Below are 24,985 nucleotides of genomic sequence, written 5' to 3'. Positions count from 1 at the left end.
ACGTCCACTACAGAAGAAGGACCGACCCTAAACCACATGCCTGAAGACACCCTTATATTCAGCGTGAAGGACCTCGAGGCCATGATAGAACCGTACAACGACGCATTGGTGATCTCATTTCTCTTAAACAATACCAGGATAAAGCGCGTGCTCGTGGATCCTGGCAGCTCGGCCAACATAATTAGGTCAGAGGTAGTATAAAAGCTGGGGCTGCTCAATCAAGTCGTTCCCGTCCCTCGAATCCTCCACGGCTTCAACATGACCGGTGAAGTAACACAAGGAGAGATCGCCCTCCCGATCGACACGTCCGGCGCCATTTAGAACACCGAGTTTCAGGTCATCGACGATGACATGAGGTACAATGCATTACTCGGCAGGCCTTGGATACACAGCATAAGGGTAGTACCCTCAACCTTGCATCAGGTGATAAGGTTTCCCACGAGGGATGGCATCACAACTATACATGGAGAATAGCGGGCAGCGAAAGCAATGTTCGCAGTCTACCATGAGGCGCCAATCCCCACGTGCCCGATCTCGGATTAGGATAGAAACATACAGCCCCCCGAGGACGACGAGGAAGATTTCAAAGCCCCCCGAACCTTCGTCACCCCTAAAGAATCGGATGCAACCAAATCGACAGTCGAAGAGCTGGAACAGACCATTTTGATCAAGCACCTCTCGGATCATAAGGTATACCTAGGAACGGGGTTGACCCCCTAACTCAGGACAGGGTTTATTCAATTTCTTAGTAATAATATCGACTGTTTCACCTCGTCCCACCTAGATATGACAAGAATCGCGCCGGAAATAACCTCCCACAGGATGAGCATTGATCCCAAATTCAAGCTCGTAAAGCAGAATAGAAGACCGTAGTCCAAGGTAAAACATGCCTACATCAAAGAATAGGTAGCGAAACTTCTTAAAATGGGATCCATCAGGTACCCCGAATGGTTGGCCAACGTAGTAGTAGTGCCCAAAAAGGGGAACAAGCTAAGAATGTGCGTAGATTTAAAAAGACTTGAATAAGGCATGCCCTAAAGATTCCTTCCCATTGCCTAATATAGATCGTCTGATCGATACTACGGCCGTCCACGAGACCCTCACTTTTCTCGATGCCTACTTGGGGTATAATCAAATCTAGATGAACTTCGAGGACAGGGAAAAAACCTCGTTCATCACAAAGTATGGTACATATTGCTATAACATAATGCCCTAGTTAATGAATGTTCAAGCATCATGTAGGTAAATCAATGGAGGTATATATTGATGATATGCTAGTTAAGTCCCTGCGCACAAAGGACCATTTGACCCATTTGCAGGAAACTTTCAACATCCTCAAAAGCTACAACATGAAGCTCAACCCTGAGAAGTGTGCCTTCGAAGTGGGTTCAGGCAAAATCCTGGGCTTCATGGTTTCAAACAGGGGGGTCGAGATCAATCTCGACAAGATAAAAGACATCGAAGAGATCACGGTGATGAACAATGTAAAGGCCATCCAACTGCTAACAGGGCAGATAACGGCCCTAGGTAGATTCATATCAAGGTCATTAGACAAGAGTCACCATTTCTTCTCTCTACTCAAAAGAAAGAGCAACTTTGAATAGACTCCAGTATGTCAAATGCCCTAGAAAAACTGAAACCATACCTGACTAGCCCACCTTTGCTGCACACGCCCAAGGAGGATGAAACGCTATACCTGTACCTGGCCGTGTCTGAAATAGCAGTAAGCGACGTACTAGTTCGAGAGGAGGAAGGTACACAAATTTCCTATTTATTACATAAGCCGAACCTTGGGGGACGTCGAAACCTGGTACCCCCATCTAGAATAATTGGAACTCGCGCTGATAAGTGCCTCGCATAAGCTGAAACCATATTTTTAGTGTCACCATATTAGCGTTTTGTCAATGTACCCCCTCCGAAGCATACTGCATAAACTCGAGTTATCGAGCCGATTGGCCAAATGGGCCATTGAAATCGAAGGGTATGATATCGAGTATCAACCTCGAACGACCATCAAGTCCCAAATCCTGGCAGACTTTGTGGCTGATTTCTCGTCATCCCTTGTAACCGAGGTAGAGAAGGAACTCTTATTGAAATCAGGCATGTCCTCCGGGGTATGGACCCTATTCACAGACAGCACCACAAACATATGAGGATCTGGGCTTGGTATAGTCCTAAAGCCACCCATTGGCGACGTAATCAGACAATCCGTAAAAACCACGAGATTGACTAACAATGAAGTCGAGTACGAGGCTATGATTGCAGGTTTGAAATTGTCCAAAAGTTTAGGGGTCGAGACTGTCGAGGCAAAATGCGATTCGCTCCTTGTAGTGAGCCAAGTGAATGGGAGCTACGAAGCTTGAGAGGACAAGATGTAGAGGTACTTGGACATAATCCAAGTTACGTTACGTCGCTTCAAAGAATGGACCTTAATCCATATACCCCAAGAGCAGAATAGCGAAGTCGATGCCCTCGCGAACCTGGGATCTTCTACTGAAGAAGAAGACCTACTCCCCAAAGCTGTTGTCCAAATGATTAAGCCAGTGGTCGAGGAAGGCCACGCGAAGATTAACTCCACCAGTCTGACATGGGATTAGAGATATAAATATATTGATTATTTGAAAGATGGGGAGCTGCCCGCAGATCCAAAGGAATCGAAGTCCCTGCAAACCAAAGTAGCCCGGTTCTCACTTGACGATAATGGGGCTCTGTATAGAAAAACATTTGATGGCCCCCTGGCGGTATGCTTGGGGCCAGGAGACACAGATTATATACTTCAAGAGATCCATGAGGGCACCTGCGGAAATCATTCCGGGGCTGATTCCTTGGTTCGAAAGGTGATCAGAGCGGGCTATTATTGAGACAGCATGGAAAAAGACGCCAGAGAATTCGTCCGGAAATGTGACAAGTGCCAGAGGTTCGCTCCCATGATCCACCAACCAGGCGAGCAACTACATTCCGTTTTATCACCATGGCCATTCATGAAATGGGGAATCGACATCGTCAGCCCTTTGCCAACAGCACCAGATAAGGCTAGATTCATTCTATTTATGACTAATTATTTTTCAAAATGGGTGGAAGCATAGGCCGTTGAGAAAATAAGGGAGAAGGAAGTCATCAATTTCATATGGGATCACATCATATGCCGGTTCGGAATCCCAACCAAAATAACATACGATAATGGGAGGCAGTTCATTGGGAGCAAGGTAACACAGTTCCTTGAGGATAACAAAATCAAAAGAATCCTGTCAATGCCTTACCATCCATGTGCAAACAGCTAGGCCGAATCCACGAATAAAACCATCATTCAGAACTTAAAAAGGAAACTGTAGAGCGCCAAGGGAAAATGGAGAGACAAGCTACCCGAGGTGTTATGGGCATATTGAACAAATTCAAAATCAAGCACCGGGGAAACACCCTTCTCTCTAGTGTATGGCGCCGAGGCATTGATACTGGTGGAAGTCAAGGAACAAAGCACCAGATTCCAACACACTAATGAGGGCTCAAACAATGAGGCCATGACAACGGCCCTCGAGCTAATCGATGAAAGGTGGGAAGCCTCGCTGATTCGGATGGCTACCTAGAAGCAAAAAATCAAAAGATACTATAACAGAAGAACAAATCTTCGATATTTCGGGATCGGGGACTTAGTCCTAACGAAGGTTACTCTCAACACCCGAAACCCTAACGAGGGAAAGCTGGGCCTGATTTGGGAAGGACCGTACCATGTCCTCGGGATAGTTGGCAAGGGATCCTATAAGGTTGGTACCATGGAAGGCGAACAGCTTCCGAGCAACTGGAATGTATCTATTCTTAAGCGGTATTACTGCTAGGGCACCTTATCGGAATCCCGCAAAGATCCTCGGGCAAACGTTGCACTCTTTTCCTTCGACCAAGTTTTTTATCCCGAAATGGGTTTTTTCCAGCAAGGTTTTTAATGAGGCAACGCCCATGCACCACCTAAGAAGAACTTAACAAACCTACCGGGTTTTCTTCGCAATCAACACTGTACCGGGAAATGACAAACGGGGTTCCAATAGGAAATGATGTATCGGGCCAAATGGTCGAACGAACCGTGTCTGCATAAGCTGGGATTATGGCAACACAACGACATGTATTTATGCCAAGCAATCAAGGAATATCTTTCGCCAAAAGCATATCATACTCCAAAAGAAAATTCAGCATGCTCACGGCAAGGATCCCTCCACCGAGTATGTCCCGAAATACTCGGAGACTTAGCGTCAACAATTTGGCACCCGCATGACCTCAGGGTCAGAACTCCGTGCTCATAAGTCCCCAACGAGGCAATTCCAAGCTCACGAGTAACAGCCTTCGAGCCTAAGCAAACTCGATGACTTGGATACTGTCATCAATCACCATTCACTGAAAAACCCAAGGCCGTAAGACCCCGAGTGGGCATACTCGGTCTAGTCAGATCTATTTTAGATAGTAATAGAAACTGTAAGACCTCAACGGTATGACAAAACTGTAAGACCTCAACGACACGACAAAACTGTAAGACTTCAACGGCATGACGAAACTGCAAGACCTCAACGGCATGATGAAACTGTAAGACCTCAATGGTATGACAAAACTATAAGACCTCAATGGCATGATGAAACTGTAAGACCTTAACGACATGACAAAGTTGTAAGACCTCAACAGGCATGAGAATACTGTAAGACCTCAACAGGCATGAGAAAATTTTTGTAAGACCTTACTACAGGCATAAACTCGATCCCAAAGTTTAGGCTATATATCGAATTTGTAAGACCCCTAAAAAGGCATACCCTCGATATAGACGCCCAAACTACTACACTCGAGACCAAAAATGGTTCCGGCCAAACATAAATGACTACAGTCAAAATGGCTGCACAAGCCAAATTAACGCAACTCGGGGACGCCCGATCATCGCTAACAAAATCACAAGCCATTACTTTGAATCTACTTCGAAAAGAACCGGTTAAAACAGGCTACCCTCAACAGGCAAACGAGCTTCGGCCATGTCAGCTCCAAATCACAAGGCTTCGAGCTATTCAGCCTACGAGCTAAACCTTCCGAGATGCTCGAACATCGCCGCTAACGACTTGAAATCGAGGTTCTTCCCGAACCGACGATGGGTCAGGCAAAATTATTCCAAAAAAGACCTTAACGAGGGAAAAACAAAGCCTACATATGCCTAAGGGCAAAAGCGTAAGAGCCATTATCGCCATCCAAACGAGCCTTAGGGCACACTAAAAGGTCACAATGACCAAAAGTGTAAGAGCCACTGTCGCCAGCTTAAAAATTGAAATCTTGAGGATTAAAATGAGCTCAAGTCGTAACCCGATTCGGAGACCGGATCCAAAATAGTTAACTATACATGCCTAAGGGCACAGCATAAGAGCCATCGTCGCTAGCTCCACAAGCCTCAGGGCCACATACATAAAAGTTTGCTTCGACCCAAGGTGTAAGAGCCATTGTCATCTACCCATGCAGGCACAAAAAATATCTTGAGGGTCAATTAAGCTCGAGTTGCAACCCGACTCAGAGACATAACCCAAAATAGTTGAGCAAAGCATAAGAGCTCTAATGCCAGCTTACATTAAAGGTCGCATCGACCAGGTGCATGAAAGCCCCCGAGCCTGCCTAACGAGCCATAGGGCCATATCGCAAGACTAGGGTTTCTCGACAATTCTTACTGAATTCCGGGCAAATAGGGGAATAGAGAAAACAAAGCCACAGGATTCACTCTATACATATGCCAGTATGAAAATACTATATACAAACAGGAAGATCAACAGAAAAATCGACAGGAAAATCAACAAAGATCTTAATTTATTGCCAAACCGGCATCCTGGATGGCTCCCCAAGGGTTGCACCCAGGTAGTTACGAGTCCCCTGACGGCCCCTTCTCAATGGCATCTTCTCTCCTCGGGGATTCACCCCCATTTATAACACCATTCGAGCTGCCTTCTGACGCACCCCCAATGGTCTACTTTCGGGAAACCGGCCAGGCACGATTCGCAACTCAAAGTAAAGTCGGGCTAGCCCCCTCAATCACCTTCTCAACTCAATAATCTACGGCAACAGCTCCCCCCTCCCCCCGTGTAAGGATACAAGCACCTCAGCCTTGGCTTTGATCCAAAACATGCAGCCACCAGTACTAAATGGAGACCATTGTACTTGTCATTGTCCTCCTTCGTATCCTGGAGTTGACGCTTGATCAAGGTTACCTTCCCCTGGAGGCTGTCTCTCAAAAGTAATTTCGTTTACATACCGACTAAGCTCGGAAATTTTGGCATCTCTAGCCCAAAGCTCCCCTCTCAGCAGGGCGTTCTCCTTCTCAAATTGCACAAATTAGGCCCGAGCAGTTAAAAGCAGTGGAATCTCGTAAGGGCTCGAATAATAATAAAAATGGGGGATGAGTAACCTGCTCGGTAAGATAGGCTTTCTCGCGCTCGCGGCGGCTCACCTCATCCTGATATTGGGTGAAAGCCTAGTTAAAAAGCACTTTCGCCTAAAGCCACGTAAAAAGACAAGATTAGGAAAATGAAGTCGCAAAGTCTGCCCATCTCACTAAAAATGAACGAAGCATCAATTTTGGGACCTCCCTCGAGAATGGTCGGCGACCTCTCGAGTGCATTTTCGTCTTTGACTAGTGCTCCTGCTTCAGAAGGCTCTTCAAGCAGAACGTCTTGCATTTCGTGAGATGGTAGGATCTCTCCCCGAGGAGAATCAACAACAACCAAAGGGTTAACAGGATCAGCCAAAATCTCTGTCCGTTGTTCACCCTGTACCCTAGATCCAGGCCCCTTCGAACTGACCACCAAGGGCGTCCCAGCTCGGGAAGAATTCCGGCCACCTGCCAACTCGGGGATAGTGCTCGATACTCCATCCATTGCCTTACCACCACAAAGCTGGGCCATAGCAGCGTCAAACTCTGGTCCGGGAGTATCCATCCCCATGGCACGAGGGTCGGCCGAGCCTGCACGCTCTTCTAGGACCGTTAAGAAGCTGCTTTCTCCCTAACCTTCGGCTCGAGGGTTTCCCATCATCTCAGAGGTCAGAACTGCTGGGTCAACCTTGGAATCTTCCTCCTTAACCCTTTTGAGCTTTGGAGGCCCAACCGGCAGACTCTCCTGCCTTTTCTTCTTCTCGCCAAGCACCAGGGCGCCCCCTCCAACGGGTGGTGCCTCCTTCTTCAAAGGGATTTCCCCCAGACCTACATAAAGGCAGAGGTTAAACGCAAAGGATGAAGAATGCTACTAACAACGATCTACGTCAAAGTATGGGATGCAGCAATGCTCGGGGCTCACCATGGTCTTTGGCTTCCCACCGGGCTTGGGATAAATCTCGCTACACTCGTTCGGTATATGGGCAAATCGAGCATAAGCGGCCGACCCAACCCCGGAGATCCGACACCGCACCAGAGTGGATTGCTACTGCTGAAAAGGCAAGAAAAGCAGAGTTAGATGCTTGAAGAAATATCACCAAAAAGAAGCAAGGACAACACGTTTACCTACGCTCAACGTTCCACTTCTTAGGGAACGACATCTTTTCCACTAGAATCAGGTCAGACTTCTTCACTCGGACAAATCAGCTTACCCATCCCTCATCCCTAAGCTCCTCGGTGCAGGCAAAAAGGGATCTCCGGGCTCGGCAGCGAAGCTTGATTAAGCCCCCACAGAAAAGACGTGGACTATACATCCGGATCAGATGGTTGAGGGTGAATGGAATCTCCTCTATCATGTTCGAATAATGCCTGATCATATAAACCACACGCCAGAACAAAGGATGAATTTGGCCCAGAGTCACTTGATAACTCCGGCAGAAGTCGAGAATCACGGGGTTGATCGGGGGTGAGGATGGCCCCACCGGCCCCAAGGTAAATGGATAGACGGATATACTTAGAAAGTTGGCTTTATGAGCCGTAATATCTTTCTCCCGAGAAGGAATCTCCACAAGCACGGTATCCCCCCAGTGACAGTCAGCTCTCACTCTCTCGACGTCTATTATCGAGCTGATATACTGAGTTGCAGGCTCGCGATGCCCTGGTTTCGAGGAAGGTCTCTCGACCTTGAAATCGGAGGTCATCGCAAAGGATCCTGGGACACATTCCTCAACACAAAGGGGAGCAACCACTTTGCCTTGAGATAAAAATGAAGAGGATGAACCCGCGATCTCTTGGGAAGCAGAAGTGGAAATTTTTGCCATCCTTCGGAGATTCTGAAGGAAAAAAAAGAGTTGCGTTCCTAAAAGAGAACAATAAAGAAGGAAGAACAAACCTTATTAGGGGTTTTTGGCACGAAATAGGGTATAAAAAGAAATAGGGGAGTATTTATAAAAGCAATGCATGTACATTGAAGGAAGCCAAAAGGCAGCCAACCACCGCAGTCAATATAGGAACCTGTAGGAACAACGTGCATGTTGCATCTTGGCACCTCGTAGTTGTCGCCGATTGCAAGAACATCGAAGGAAACAGAAGTTCAGGATCGTTTTTATTATTTCTTGCCGCTTTCACTCTAAGAAATGCGGAGACTATCTGTACGTGGTAAATCTGGGGGCCCGATTTCCCCGTCATTAGGTCGTCTTTAGGTCATGCTCCTCGAGGATCAAAGCCAAGGTCGAGACTCACCCTTCGGGGTAACCAGGTACCAGCCCCAGAGGACATTGCGTTCTAATGGCTATAGTATGCGAGGGGGAATTCCAAGGCACAGGGCTTAATCTGACAAAGCTGACCTATCCGGGGCCTGTCTCAAGATGTCGCATCCAACCGTCCCGTCTCCATGCTTTTACAGTTAATGCATTTTGTACTACAACGGGATTCCCCTCATATATAAAGGGGATCCCCATCACTTTGTAACTCTCGACTGATGTATCTCCCTCCAACCATTCTACACAAGATCAATAATATCTCTCTCTTTTCTCTCTAGCTTACTCGCTCGAGGCCACTCTTTCCATTTATTGCTTTCATACTTGTTCTTCATTTATTGCTTGATATTGGCCATAAAGAGCCTTCTTTAATTGTATTCTAACTGTTATCCCCTTCTCGGTTACCCCTCATAGGTCAAACTCGAGCCCATGCATCAACCTTGAAGGCTCCCATCGATCAGCCCGAGGCCCGGGCAGCAAGCCCCTCGGTTTGATTACTGCCCCGTTTTAGCTTGTATTTCATCATTAAACTTCATACGCCTAGCATCAACTGCTCTAACAACTAGCATAAAAATGGATCATGTGTTTTTAGAGTCTTATTTACAAATTTAATTGTTGGTACCATTTTCACGGTAAACAACCGCACTACATATTTCAATCATACCCAACTTTGTAGTTCCTGAACTCTCTTTTGTGGCTGCTTTTTCCGTTCACGCACCATGGCATTGAGGCTATTTAGATCTGGCAAAGTCCTGAAGTCATGCAGCCCTCCACATATATAGCTTTCTTTCTTCTCAGCAATGCGCCTTATTCTCGTCGTAGCTCTAATGGCCACCCGAATTTTTGGCATCTCGATTCTTGGAGTATTGTTGTTGCATATTCTTTCCTTTTCCATAGTTTCCACCACTTTTGACATTTCTAACTTTTGACTCCTCGCCTTTGTCTTTGTCATGCTTTTCATGCCTGAAATCCATCACTAATTCAGCCTCTAATATGACTTGGTCTATATCTACGACTTGCCAACATTGCAACTCCTGCTTAGTGCAATTTTGCAACCCGCCCATGAAGTGAAACAATTCATCATTGGTGAGTTTGGGGATTTGAAGCATAAGGATGGTAAACTCCTAGACATACTCAGGTATGCTCCTTGTTGGCTTCAACTCCCTTAGATTGCACCTTGCTTCATGCAAGACATTGTTTGGGAAGAACTATCATTTGAACTCGGCGTTGAACTGATCCCACGTGCTAATAGTACATACACCCTTCTCCATATCGTCCATTTTCCTTCTCCGCCATAGCATGGCAGTCTATGAGAGGTACACCACAACAGTTTTGATCTTGTACTCTTCGTCCCTCAGTTTACTGTGTCTGAAGTAGTTCTCCACGTGCCAAAGGAAGTTCTCCACTTCGTGTGCATCACGAACACCTTTAAACATAGGTGTCTTGGAACCTCGATCTTTGCCTCCCTCGTCACAATAACATTGTTGGCTTCCTCGATCACGCTACCATCGGCATGCTCCTTGAGTGACTCTATCTTTGCCTTCATGGCATCAATAGTGCTCAACGCTCCATCTCAGTCTGTATACGTCCCTCCAAGTTATTTCAAATACACTCAATCTCCTTAAGAGTGTGCCCCTCAAGAACGTTAAGGGTGTTTTCCACCTTCCTCAAGCGTTGGCCAAAGATCTCCGCGGTGTCCATCCCTGCGCTCACCTATATAACCCACTCTTTACCGAGCGAGATGTCCTCGGACAGGACCTCCACTTCATCCCCACTCACCTCCGTGGCAGATGGTTCTTGGGATGTAATCCCTTCATTTGACACAATCTCGGGCGCACCTCCTGACACTTGTTGGTGTCATTCCTTTTTTTTGTTACGGCCCTTCTTGCCTACAGTATCCTGGATTATATTGGCTTGGGCGTTGGCAATATTAATTTCTCTGTTGTTCGCCAGTACCTTAGTTGCAATCTTTACTCTGATACCACACTGTCACATCCTTAGTCTTCAACTTAGCACACCTAGGGCACTTGATAACTCGCGTACGTTCTTGCACAACTTGCTCACGATCTTGCTATGCCAAGTCAGCCTAAGACACTAGGAATCGCTAAGGGAATGATAGAAAGAACACACGAGAATTATCAAAGAGGGCTTTGTACTAAAGAGAACTTGAATTATTTACGTGATGATTTACAGATGGATGGCCTCCTATTTATACTAGTCTCCTAGGGAATAGTGTGTAAATATTAATTGTTGTACAATCCTTAGTATTTTACAAGATAAGGACTTTTTCTAAAATTATTTACAAAGCTAGAAAGTTCCACGGACATTCCTAGCAATTCCATAGGGGTTTAAGGTCTTTCATGGGAAATCTTCATATTTCTCTAGATCCTTTCCGCACGTGTTAATCTCCTTCCTATGTAAACTTCCACGTGCCAAAAATATATGCCAAATAGCATCTCTGTGGCAATGATTCTAGGCGGGTCATCACATTAAGGGGTCGTTTGGTACGTGAGATAAGGTGTAAAATTAAATTTATATTGTGTTTGGTTGGCGGTATAAATTTATCTCAAGATAAATTTATACCGTCAACCAGAAATGATATAAATTTAATCCCAGTCTTAATACAAGATATCCCACTTTATACCATTAAACTTGAGATTATATTATCCCAGGGTAAATTAATGCAAGAATTATAATCCTAAGATTATAGTCCCAGATAATAGGGCCCGCGTACCAAACGATCCTAAGTCCATTAAACACTCTTCTAAAGGGTATATAGAGTAAACATGAGCTTTAAAACCGTTGCTTTTCCTAAATCCGTGCATATCCAATAAGCACTTGCGTAAAATCTCATCTAAAGACAAACTATTCATGCCGTAAAAAGTCAATTAAGCTTAAATACAGACTTCACCGAAATAAATAAAAGATGTTCCAAGAATCCACAATAGAATCAGTTAATACTTTGTTTGTCCTGGTATAACAACACACGTAAACGTCTTTGCCCTCTGCCGCGGCCAAGTGTACTGAAGTCACCCAAAAGCAAGAATTTAAGAAATTGAAAAACAAATAGGCTGGTTTTCTGTAAACTAACTCCCAAACGCAAACTCATCTTTTGAAATGTTCACATACACCAACTTATATAAAACTACATATATCACTTTCTTGTTTCTTTCGTTTCTTTCAGAAAATATAATTTATCTGTCTCACTTTCATAGGAGAGTACTTTAGTCTTATGCTCTGATTTGAAGTTTCTTTTTATATCAGTATCTGTGCGGCTTTTCGAGTTTGTGCATTCTCTAAAAAGTTGAACAACTATCTTTCTATATATATATATATATATATTGTGCCAAAATGCACCGGCTACGTTCACTTTCCATGTTATATGGATTTCCATTTTGTAATATTTACTTGAAGTGCTATTCTTGAGAAGGTCCATATATAGAGACGTTAATGTAAATGGGCCTCTGTTGAAATTGTTGATTTTGCTATAGAAATGGTATCTTTACGAATTTGAAAGGACTTATCATGGATCTTGAAACAAGAACTTGTCAGAATCATTTAAAGGTGAGTCTTATTTTACGTGTTAATGTCCAGTTCTTTGGTCATATTTCCTGATTAAATCAAGACCTTTTGGTGTTGCAGAAAGAATCTTGGAGGACAGTGTTGACATTAGCATATCAAAGTTTAGGAGTTGTATATGGGGATTTAAGTACCTCTCCACTTTATGTGTATAAGAGTACTTTTGATGAAGACATTATGCACACGGAGACAAATGAAGAAATCTATGGTGTTCTTTCGTTTGTATTTTGGACATTGACTTTGGTTCCATTATTGAAGTATGTGTTCATTGTGCTTAAAGCTGATGATAATGGTGAAGGAGGCACATTTGCTTTATATTCACTCCTTTGTCGACATGCCAAATTGAATCCATTGCCTAGTTTCCAATTAGCAGATGAAGAATTGTCAAATTACAAGAAGGATATCGATACTCATGCCCCAACTACTTTTGGGGCAAAAGTTAAATCAACTCTAGAGAGGTATTGTTGAATTGAATGACCATTTAATCTTAAAGTTTTTATTGTGCCGAGCTTTATTCACTTGTTATTGTTATTGCTTTACATCTATTTTCTGGTTCTTATGTTGCTGTCATTATCTCTTGATTTTTCTATTGATGGTACTGATATAGTGTTTCTTTACGTTGTCTTGAGCTGAGGGTCTTTCAGAAACATCCTCTCTACCCCTCGGGTAAGAGTAAGACATGAGTACACACTACCCTCCCCAAACCCCACTTATGGTATTTTCCTGGGTTGTTGTTATCTATTGATGGTCACAAATTTGAGTGTTGCAATAGATAGGGTACACTTCTATTTATTTAATTATATTTTCAACAGGTACAGGGTATTACAAAGATTTCTGCTTGTATTGGCTCTTATTGGAGCTTGTATGGTTATAGGAGATGGTATTCTTACACCTGCTATTTCTGGTATGCTGGTTGGTTGGTTTTAACCTCAATTTGGGATGTCTGGTGTTAGTAACTAAAAACTTTTATTTTCTTTTGGTGATTACTCTGCAGTTTTCTCAGCAGTTTCTGGTGTTGAACTTTCTTTGGGAAAAGAACATCACAAATGTAAGATTCTTAATATTGTTCCGTGAGATCATTCTGGTATATGCAGCTTTTTATGTGTTCGAACCCAAAGAAATTTGAAAGATCATGGACAACTGTGCACGTGGTTTTCTAAATTTTTAGTCTTTGAAAACATCTTCGATAGCTTGCTTCTGGATTTGATAAAGGAATCTTGACACACCTTTAAAGGTCAAACTGTTACATTTTCATGTGTAAATCAGTTGCAGTTATTCTGTTTAAATACAAGGGTTTTGATTCGGTTCGACAACAATACAATTGAAATTAAAGTTTAAAAACTACTAGTATGATTTTCATAGAGCTCTTCAGAAGTCATATGGACTCGGAGTTGAAGGTAGGGTCTCGATTCAGAATATTTCACTTATATTGGCTTGTTCAAAGGTCATGAAAATGTTTTGACCATTCTGGCCCTAGAAATTCTTATTTTTTCTACTTCATTCTGCTTAAACGTTCCATACCTAGACTAGGCTTTGTTGCTTGTATATTTTGTCACAAAAAGATCCAATCAAAAAGATAAAGTTTTGAATGCTCGATCATGATAATATCAGCTGCTTGGATGTTGGAATCAAATTCTTGTGGTGGGAGGCTTTCCTAATTACACATTCGATGGTGGTGTTTGTCTGGAAAATCTTAATCTATAAAAGGAGAAAAGAAGGTGACATAAAGGACTATTCTTCCTAGTATTAAATTACGAGCTATTAACAAAGAAGTGATTATGTAATAATCGAACAGATACCTGTTTGGGTTTTGGTGGATGAGGAAGTTGGACTTTTCTGGTGAATTTCTGCTCTATAAAATGGGGCTGCAGTCGAAGCCAAGTGGACAAAAGTGATCCCCACTGTAATTTTTGTCCAAGCCGAATCTGGTTTGTTATATTAAAGGAAGGATCAGTATATGTTGGATGATCTCAAATGACAGCCGGCTGAGAAACTAAATTAAAAACTTGACGTCCTCAAGTAGATTGGTGGAGACCTATTTTATTATGCTTCTAATAATATTGAACTTCTAGAGAAATATCGACTCAAGAGTCAGCAGAGATTAACTTCTCTCTAGATTCTCGGAGTTTGAGGAAGTATGGCTTTACTTTGCTAACATCCATTACTTGCATTTATGGATGGTGACTGTCATTGAGACTCACTGAATTTCATTGATTAGAAATGTCTCTGGAGAATATAAAGGAACTTGCAGAGGTAAAAGTTAAAACTGAGCATTGCTAGGTTAATCATTTTGTGCTTCAGGAATGTTTGCATTTTTTGCTGTGGTGGTTATGGTTGTTTGCCCCCACTGGATGGGGAGTTATTCAAACGGCATTTATACAGTGAGATAGGTACTCGTTGCTCTGCATGTTATGTCTCGTGGAGTTCCAATATTTGAGAAATCTTAGGATAGTGTAGTTTAGTCTCCATTGCTAATTATTTTATTTCTAATCATTTTAAGGATAATGAATTAAATTGAAGTCTTATTAGCTCTGCCAAAAAAGACATGCTATACTTTCTTCTAAATTATGAAAATTTTGCAGATGTGGAAGTCCCAGTTGCTTGTATGATACTGATAGCCTTGTTTTCCCTTCAACATTATGGCACCCACAGGGTTGGATTTTTGTTTGCACCTGTTGTCGTGACTTGGCTTCTTTGTATCAGTGCTATTGGCATATATAATATAATACACTGGAACCCTTATGTGTATCGAGCACTGTCTCCTTATTACATGTACAAATTCCTAAAGAAAACTCAAACAAGAGGGTGGATGTCTTTGGGAGGAATCCTTTTGTGCATAACAGGCATGTATAGTTTGTCGTCTTCTCAAGAGGATAGTTGTCCGCTTCTCTTCTTTAAATACTATGATCACCTACTACGACATTTCATTCTGTCAGGTTCAGAAGCAATGTTTGCTGATCTCGGACACTTCTCACAGTTGTCAATAAAGGTATGTGTTCATCCTTCCTTTTTGTCCAGTTCTTCCAACAGCAAAATCTGACTGAAAGTATGAGATAATATTAAAAAAGAAAGAAATACACCAATCATATGAATCATAAAAGCTGAAAGACCAGTACTGTCTTAATGTCAAGAGGCATGAATCATTAAATCGGATCAGTCTATATGGTTTTATTCCTCTGTGTAGTACAAACTTCTCCTAAATTAAACTGTGGAGAAGATTTCTCTTCTGAAAAAAAAAAAAGCATCTCTGATTGATCTCCTTGCAAAGTCATACATGTAAGTCTTGACAAATCAATCTCGCATGATTACTAGAATTTGATCTTGATGAAATGTATCAAATATAATAAGTAGTTCAAATACTTGTGAATCGTGATGATGTATATGACTCTTAGCTGTTATTCAGTCCGAAGTTATTACAGTTGTACCATAATCACTTGTATCACTGCCAATGAGTTTATAATCTGATGAGAATGTAATTAAAGGAAAAGGACAACGAACTAGAGACATGAAGAAATACAGTTTGAAGATAGATTCTGTTGAGTTACTATATTTTGAAGGTTCTCCTTTTGGTTGTAGAAAATGAGATATTCGAACCTAGTCCCTTTGGTGAATTGTGCCCGCTCATGCACTTTGTATCATAGTGAAACAGTAACATTGTCTAAGAGACTAGTTCCATTTTTGCAGATTGCTTTTACCTCCATAGTTTATCCATCACTTATTCTTGCGTATATGGGGCAAGCTGCTTATCTATCGCGACATCATGTAATGGAGAGTGATTATCAGATTGGCTTCTATGTTTCAGTACCTGGTACGTATTACAAGAGTGGCTTTTACAGGGAGAATTGTAGATTAGGCAAACTCAGCTAATGATTGACATTTAAGACTGTTGCTTCAGAAAAAATAAGATGGCCGGTTCTGGTGATTGCTGTACTGGCTGCAGTAGTGGGGAGCCAAGCCATTATCACTGGAACCTTTGCAATTATTAAACAATGCTCTGCGCTGGGATGCTTCCCTAGAGTCAAAATACTGCATACGTCGTCAACAATACATGGTCAGATTTACATCCCAGAGATTAACTGGACCTTAATGCTACTATGTTTGGCCGTTACTGTTGGTTTCAGAGACACCAGAAGGATGGGAAACGCTGCAGGTATGGCTTTAATCATGTTCAAAAAGGATAGCAAAATTCTTTTGGGTTGAAATCATTTGGACTGGTTTTCATGTTTAATTTTGCTATGGATTCTCTATCTCTTGTGCTTGCATATACTCGTTTCTTTAGAAATTCTGTTTTCCACTTGTTTATGAAGTGGTCTAATATATCCCTTATCCCTAAAATTTTCTCTTGGAATCAGGTTTAGCTATCATAACTGTCATGCTGGTCACCACTTGCTTGATGTCGTTGGTAATTGTTTTGTGCTGGCACCAGAGTGTTTCCTTCGCAATTTGCTTTGTGATCTTCTTTGGGACAATTGAGGCTTTATATTTCTCTGCTTCTTTGATTAAATTTTTGGAAGGAGCATGGGTGCCTATTGCCATGGCTTTTATTTTCATGATAGTAATGTGCATTTGGCACTATGGCTCACTGAAAAAGTATGAGTTTGACCTTCAAAATAAGGTCTCGGTTGACTGGCTACTGAGTTTAGGCCCTAGCCTAGGCATTGTAAGAGTCCGTGGCATTGGCGTCATACACACTGAGCTTGTATCCGGAATCCCAGCAATCTTCTCACACTTTGTTACCAATCTTCCAGCGTTCCACCAAGTCTTAGTTTTCGTTTGTGTCAAATTTGTCCAGACTCCTCATGTTAGACACGAAGAACGGTTCCGTGTTGGATACATTGGCCCAGGAGAGTATCGCATCTATAGGTGCATCGTGAGATATGGTTATCGTGATGCTCACAAGGATGATTCCCAGTTCCAGGATGATCTTGTATGTAACATAGCTGAGTTTATACGGACGGGAAATACAGGGTTGAATAGTAATGCTGCAGATTTAAAGAATTTTGAGGACTCGACTGCTGTTGGAACCGCTTCAACACACGTATCTAGAGTTCAACTTCGTGAGGACGACGAAGTGAAATCTGACTCGGTTGGAACGTCGGAACTTAGAGAAATACATCCTTCACAGTTAACCAAGACTAAGAAAAGTGTGAAGTTTGTCATATCAGAAACTACAAAGATCGGCAGAGGCGCGCACGAGGAGTTGAGAGAACTGATGGAAGCTAGAGAAGCAGGCATAGCTTACATATTGGGGCATTACTATGTCCAAGCCAAACAAGGATCTAGCTTATTCAGGAGAATAGTTATAAATTATGGGTATGAGTTTCTCAGAAGGAATAGCAGACCACTCACCTATGCGTTAACTGTACCTCATGCTTCTACTTTAGAGGTAGGAATGGTCTACCATATATGATTTAGGCGTATAGAGGATAAAGAAATAATGAAATATGTACATACGTTTGTAGTTTTCTGTAAGGATACAAGGGAAGTGTTAACATTATCATGATTGAGGATGAGTAATGTGTACCATATTGTTAGCCAATGCTATTTGCCAAGGTAAGGCTAGATGGTGTCTTATATTTTTCTCAATTATATAACGAGCGAACGATATTTATACAATCAGATCACGGATTATGGGCTTTCTTAGGATGAAATATAATTTGCGAAGTTATTCATGCTCTATGATCAGCAAACTTCTATATCATAGTCTGCGTACATACTACCCTCCCCACACCCCACTAACTAGGATTATACTGGATTGTTATTGTTGTTGTAGTCTCACTTGTGAATGCATGAAAAGTAAGTAAAACCACACATGACACTAATTTTACGGGGAAAAAGGTCAGATTTATCCTCTACTTTCATAAATAGTTTATCTTTAACTTCATTAGATTTTGCGAACAAAAATACCCTTGTCATCAGTAAAATTGTTAAAAAAATACCCCTATGTTCGTTAACCTCTTCCGTCATGGCCAACAACATCCTGCCGTTAGGATAATACTATAAACCATGCATATTGTTATAGTATTCTTTATGAAATAATTGTTTATTTATTTATTCAATTCAATAAAATTTTATTTTAAATAGATCATGTATTTGTCTGTGTGTCATTTGCTTATATAGTAGATGATTTAGTATATAAAGTTTATCTTATACACGAAAGATTAAATCATCGGTTCTTATAAGTCATAAATTTTATGTTCACAATCTAATGATGGATTTGGACAAAATATTGGAATGGTTGTAGCACAAGATTAAATATAATTTATCTTGATTATGGAAATGGTTTAATTCTGACTTCTTGTGTTAGTACATTTTATATGTATTGAACGGATCAAGTAGAAATAAGTATTTTATACTGATTTAATAAAATAATTTGTCTAGTCCATTCAATGTACTTATACTCTTAATCTTGATATAATTATTATTAGTTGTATGTGTCATTTATTGTTTTGATTTATTAAAAGGCAAGATACTTTTGTGGGTCAATAAGCCTAGTAAATTGGACAATAATGATACACATTAGCGAAGTAATAATTAGTTGATAGAATCCATGTCTCAGCTTTTGAGATTGATGATACTCCTTTTGAAAGCTTATAAGTTTTCATGTGTAAACTCGGGCGGTGGATTTTGTATCTGATACATGAAATAAGTTAAATGAAAGTCTAAAGAAAGTAATCAATAAATTAAATTGTCAGTAATTTAATTTGATTGATTAGTATCTGAATCTTAACGTGAGGAGTTAAATAAGGTTTTATGGAAGAATTTCGAAATTTAACTAAGGAGTGCAATTACGAATATTTAGTGAAATAATTCGTAATTTATTATGGTAGAAATTGTTTTTAGTTTTGAAATTAATTCCATAATAGGGAGCCTTGTTAATTAAATTCAGTGGTTCCTACTGCGCCTAAATAACAGGAAATAAAAGAAACCTTTCCTTTGTGAAAGAAGAAAGCCTAACAGGTTTGGAAAAAGGTTTTACCCTAAAAATGTGGCTATATATGCATGATATAGGGCATGCAGATTTTTTACGCATTTTTTTCCTTGAAATTTCGCCCACTCGAAATTCTCTCTTTTCGGATATTATTTTGGTAACATAGTAGAATACTGTGGGAGGTTTTGCTGAGGTCGCGGTCTTGCTACTCTGGAAATGGAGACCGAGATTAATATGTTTTGTTCACGCTTCAAGAGGTAATTCGAATAATCTCCATATGTGCCAATTGTTTAATTTACACGTGAATATGATACTGTAATTGTTTCGCTGCGATACATAATCCAACAATTAGTATCAGAGCCTACTCACGTCTAATTAGATAATTAGGATGAACATGAAATGAGCATCTTGTTAATATGCAAGTTTTGAATTACATGCAAAGATTGTTTTTCTGTAAAGCTGCACTATTTTGAGCATGAATATTTGTTCCGAGAATTTTGATTATTCTGAAAATCATGTAATATCTACTTATTATTGATGACATTTGATTAGAATAATTTTAAAATTTTGTTATTCCGAGGAAAACGCAAAAGCCGCTATTTGGCCGAATTGGCCAGAAAATTGGAGGTCAATATGTTGACGCACTCCGATTGACCTGAAATTTGAAAATTCCAAGCGAAACGGCCCAGTGATCAATACAAATCAGCTTCGCTCATGACGTAAGCCGTTTTTCGGGCTTTTGAAGTCGTTTAGATGGTGTTTTGGGCGTTTTTCTAATTTTCTGGAATTATTTCAAAAAAAAAATAAGTTGTATTAATCCAGTGGTGATAGGGATCGTTCCCTATGGACTCCATGATCAAATTCTTGTAATATAATGATTTTACACGTTGATGTAGGTATTCTTCCATATTGGATAAACTCATTATAGATAATCACTAAGTAATACTAGTTGTTGATAACTTGTATTTACTCTCCATCTGAGTATGCATGTTGGTTCAATGGGACTAGTATATTGAATGTTGATGTTCACTTAACTTAAATTAACACTTTACTCTCCATCTGAGAAAGGCCTGTTTAAATTCATGGAGTGAATAATCTGTCATTACATATATATATATATATATATATATTGCAAGAATAGCTTTTTTCCCATCGAAACTTGTTGTTCAAGGTGCATGGATTATATGTATGTGGTGTGTTAGAATATGACTGATTTTGATCTTTTTATTTAATTGTCTCCCAGATTAACCATGACTGCTTTTAATCCTGTTACTGCTATTCTTACTCAAAACAAACTTGAGGGTCCGTAAACGAAACTTGGATATTGTCCTAATTACTGAAGAGTACAAATTTGTTCTTGATGAGGTGTGTCCAGAAAAAACTGGAGATGATGCTACGGATGATGAACAGAAAGCTTACCAAAAATGGGTTAAGGCTGATGAGATGGCTCGATGTTACATTCTGGCATCTATGTCGAATGTTCTACAACATCAGCATCAGTCTATGGAGTCTGCCTATGACATTCTGGAAAATCTCAAAGAGATGTTTGTAGATCAGAATCGTGTGGTAAGCAGACTGCGATAAAGGATCTTCTGAATACCAAAATGGTTGAAGGTTCATCTGTTAGGGACCATGTTTTGAAGATGATGAGTCTTCTAAATGAACTGGAGGTCCTTGGAGCTAACATTGATAAGGATACGCAGGTTGAGAAGATGATCATGCAGACTCTGCCTAATAGTTTTCAGCAGTTTCGCCTTAATTATAATATGAACAAAATGGATTTGTCACTTACTAAATTGCTGAATGAGTTGCAGTCGGCAGAGACTATTATCAAGCAACAAGCTCCTCCTGTGGCATTGGATTTTGAGGTAGGTTCTTATTCTAAGCTGAGAGCGAACAGAAGAAGAAAAAGACTCAAAAACCCTCTGTTGGAGGCGCAATTGCTAGTGCAAAAAAGCCTAAGGGTAAGTGTTATCACTGCAAGAAGCCTGGGCATCATAAGGAGCAATGTCCGGGTTATCTGGCCAAGCTGAATAATAAACCATGTAATTTACATCTACTTGTCGTTGAAATTCTTTTAGCTATTGTTTCTACCATGTCATGGTATGTAGACTCGGGAGCCACTAATCATGTCTGCACTTATTTGTAGGGGTTTAAGGTAACGCAACGACTAAGTAGAGGAGAAATCAATGTTTATCAAGTAGATGGTTCGGCAGCCCCAGCTTTATCATTAGGAAATATTAGTATTTTGTTGTGACGACCCGGCCAGTCATCTCATGAGTTACCGCTCTGTTTTCCCCATTTTTACTTCTTATTGCTTTGTTTATCATTTCTATATGAGATCGGGTTAGTTGGCTCAAGTTCAGAAAGGTTTTGAGAAGATTTGAGACACTTAGCCTCTTTTGAGGAAGCTTAAGTTGGAAAAGTCAATCGGATGTTGACTTATATGTTAGAGAGTTCGGATGTGAGTTCCGATGTTTTGGATAGTTTTGAGAGGTGATTTTGGACTAAGGAGCGTAATTGGAATGTGTTTTGGAGGTCCGGGGTGGATTTAGGCTTGAATAGGCGAAATTGGAATTTTGGCGTTTTACGGTTGATAGGTGAGATTTTGATATAGGGGTCGAAATGGAATTCCGGGAGTGGCAATAGTTCCGTTGTGTCATTTGGGATGCGTGTGCAAAATTTCAGGTCATTCCGACGTGGTTTGGTAGACTTTTTGATCAAAACGTAATTTAGAAGATTTCGGAATTCTTAGGCTTGAATCTGATGCGAATTCGGTGTTTTAATATTTTTTTTGAGCGTTCCGAAGATTAGAACAAGCTTGAATGATGTTATGGGATATGTTGGCATATTTAGTTGAGGTCTCGAGGGCCTCGGGTGAGTTTCGGGTTGTCAATCGGACCATTTCATGTTGTGAAAAACTGCAGAAAATTATTGGGTGTTGCGGACAATTGGCCTTCGCGTTCAATCGGACAATTTCATGTTGTGAAAAAAAGCAGAAAATTGTTGGGTGTTGCAGACAATTGGCCTTCGCGTTCGCGAAGGGTTAGCAGATGTGGCTCAAGATTTGGCCTTCGCATTCGTGAGAGAGGTCCCGCGTTCGCGAAGGGCTGGGCCATTGAGCATCGCGTTCGCGAGAAGGAGAGCTGCATTCACGAAGGTTGGAGTCTGGAGGCATCGGGTTCGCGAGAGGTAAGACACGTTTGTGAAGGAGGAAAATTTGGTCAACTTAAGTTTGTGCTTCGCGAACGCGAGCCTTTGATCGCGTTCTCGAAGAAGGATTTGAATGCCTGGGCAGAATGTTTAAATAGCCATTGTCCGCAATTTTTGGGCTAACTTCCACAATTTTTGAGAGGTTTTGGAGCTTTTTGAAGAGGATTGAAGAGGGATTCAAGGGGGAACACTTGGAGGCAAGATTTATGGACTTAATACTCAATCCTAATGTGAATTCTATCTAATTAATCATCGAATTTAAGCCTAATATTGAAGAACTAGGGCTTGTAATTGGAGACCTATAATTTGGGACTTGAGGGGTCGTTTGTGGTTGGATTTTGTTGCTTTTGATATGAATGAACTCAGGGAGTGATTAGGAGTCTATTGCTATAATTTTTATCGGAATCCGAGACATGAGCCCAGGGGTCGGGTTTGGCCAATTTTGGGATTTGTGTTGTAATTTGATTTCTTTCGAGTGGGCTTTGTTCCCTTAGTATATTTTGATGGTTTTGCATTGATTTTGGTTAGATTTGGAGCAGTCGGAGGTTAATTCAAGAGGCAAAGGCATCGGGGCTAGAGATTTGGACCGGATAGAGGTGAGTAATGATTGTAAATGTTGTACTGAGGGTATGGAACCCCTGATTTCACATTGTTGTGCTATATTGAGGTGACGCACACGCTAGATGACGGGCGTGAGGTCATGCACCGTTGGGGATTGTGACTTAGTCCATCCTGAATGACTGTTTTATTGCGTATTTGATTGAAAACTATTTGCTATCATCATATTTTGGGTTGAATGCCATGTTTGGGCCTCGTGCCAACTATTTGAACCCTTAGGGCATTTTTACTGATATTTCCTCACTATTTTGACTTTATACTTGTACTCAGTCATGCTATATCCTACTGTTTTCATAACTAAGCCATGTTTACTCTGTTTTAATACATTAAATGATATTTTAAATGATGATTTGGGCTGAGCATCATGTTTTACTGTTGCCCGAGTGGCTTATGAGATTTTGACTAAGTAAGGCCGAGGGTCTGTGTTGTGAGGACACACTGATTCATGATTTTAAGGCCGAGGGCCTGAGATTGTACGCCACGAGGTGGCTTGTTGATATAAGGCCGAGAACCTACTGATTATAACACGAGATGGCTTGATATTGCGCTCGGGCCGTAAGGGCCCCTCCCGGAGTCTGTACACCCCCAATGAGCGCGGGTACCCATTGTTATATGAGATATAGCCCGAAGGGCTGGTGTTGTTCCATGATATTGATCGAGGGGCGGATTCTGTTGACATTGTGCTCGAGGGACGGATTTTTATGTGTTTATCTGTTCTAGCTACTTCTCATTTAATTGTTTAGTTGTTAAAAAGGTATTTTAAAGAAGCTTCTTCTGAACTAAGTGTTTTTACATGTTTTCACTGTTTTATTGCTTTTACCGGTTTTATACTGCTTCTTTATAATATATTGATGTGCTTTTACGTGATTTCTTATCTCTCAGTCTTCATTTATTATTATTACTCACTGAGTTGGAGTACTCACTTTACTCCCTGCACCCCGTGTGCAGATTCAGGAGGTTTAGGTCCTTCTTGCGAGGGTTGAGAGCTTCCAGCAGATTCCGGAGATTCACTAGGTAGTTGCTCGGCGTTCACAGCCCAGTGTTTCTTCCCCTATCTTATTTTTCCTTGTTTAGTTCTGTAATAGGCTATGTAAACTTTTCCTGCCTTTATTCGAATAGTAGATTCTGATAACTGGTGACACCCCGATGTCGGGCTATGTCTATTCCGCAAACTATAGTATTCACCTTATTTTGGAATTATTATTATTATGTTAAATACTTAATTTGTATTATTTTATTGCTTAAAAATGAATTGGGAGTGTGTTGGCTGGCCTTGTCTTCACGAGAGGTGCCATCACGACCGGGTCCGGGTTTAGGGTCGTGACAAGTTGGTATTAGAGCCTAGGTTACATAGGTCTCACGAGTTATGAGCAGGTTTAGTAGTGTCTCGCGAATCGGTACGGGGACGTCTGTATTTATCTTCGAGAGGCTTCAGAAACTTTTAGGAAAACTTCATATTCTTGAAATTCTATCATGCGAATTTGTTGATACGAGTACTAAACTTCTGTTATTCCATTCTCTCACAGATGGTGAGGACGCGCGCTACAGGTCAGGATGGACGACCACCAGTACCACCAGTTGTGGCCACTAGAGGTCGATGATGCGGTCGTAGTCGTTATAGGGGCAGTGGTATGGCATGCACACTAGCTAGGGCAGCACCTGCAAACCCACCAGTTGCCCCAGTTCAAGATTAGGTCCCAATTGTGGACGCTCTAGCAGCACCAGCTCAGGCACCAGGTGTGCGCATTGTGATTCCGGGTCATCAGGAGGCCTTGGCTCAGATTCTATTAGTATGCACAGGCCTAGCTTAGGCGGTCTCAGTTACTACAGTCGCAGCTACTTTTTAGGCCGGGGGAGGCACTTAGACTCCCGCTGCTCGCACACCTGTGCAGGTCGTGCAGTGACTTCAGACACCGGGGGCCCATCCAGCCTAGCCGGTTGCAGCTACTCAGAACTATGTAGCTCCTGCCATGTCAGAGGACGACCAACGTAGGTTGGAGAGGTTTGGTA

At 41.4% G+C, this 24,985-nt stretch overlaps 2 protein-coding genes across 2 annotated transcripts; both read left to right on the top strand.

The window, feature by feature from the left end:
• Window positions 1–11,807: 11,807 nt before the first annotated feature.
• On the top strand, window positions 11,808–17,723 carry LOC104249587 (potassium transporter 6-like). The gene is made up of 9 exons (XM_009806036.2): window positions 11,808–12,198; window positions 12,277–12,671; window positions 13,026–13,117; window positions 13,208–13,261; window positions 14,796–15,056; window positions 15,150–15,202; window positions 15,898–16,021; window positions 16,109–16,363; window positions 16,566–17,723. Exons 1-9 carry the CDS (start codon window positions 12,160–12,162, stop codon window positions 17,621–17,623), a joined length of 2,331 nt encoding a protein of 776 aa, XP_009804338.1. The 5' UTR covers window positions 11,808–12,159; the 3' UTR covers window positions 17,624–17,723.
• Window positions 17,724–20,748: 3,025 nt separating this feature from the next.
• LOC138889630 (uncharacterized) lies at window positions 20,749–21,177 on the top strand. Its single transcript, XM_070172963.1, has one exon. It carries the CDS (start codon window positions 20,749–20,751, stop codon window positions 21,175–21,177), a length of 429 nt encoding a protein of 142 aa, XP_070029064.1.
• Window positions 21,178–24,985: the final 3,808 nt, after the last annotated feature.

This window comes from Nicotiana sylvestris, chromosome 4 (assembly GCF_000393655.2).
Source record: "Nicotiana sylvestris chromosome 4, ASM39365v2, whole genome shotgun sequence".
NCBI lineage: Eukaryota > Viridiplantae > Streptophyta > Magnoliopsida > Solanales > Solanaceae > Nicotiana > Nicotiana sylvestris.
The sequence above is the reverse complement of the archived record's forward strand: the minus strand, read 5'-3'. Positions and strand labels throughout refer to the sequence as shown.

Coding starts and splice junctions, on each gene's coding strand:
- LOC138889630 (XM_070172963.1), top strand. CDS start 20,749: ATGGTTGAAGGTTCATCTGTTAGGGACCATGTTTTGAAGATGATGAGT.
- LOC104249587 (XM_009806036.2), top strand. CDS start 12,160: ATGGATCTTGAAACAAGAACTTGTCAGAATCATTTAAAG. Junction 13,262..14,795: donor GGGAAAAGAACATCACAAAT/GTAAGATTCTTA, acceptor AAAATTTTGCAG/ATGTGGAAGTCCCAGTTGCT. Junction 15,057..15,149: donor AATCCTTTTGTGCATAACAG/GCATGTATAGTT, acceptor TCATTCTGTCAG/GTTCAGAAGCAATGTTTGCT.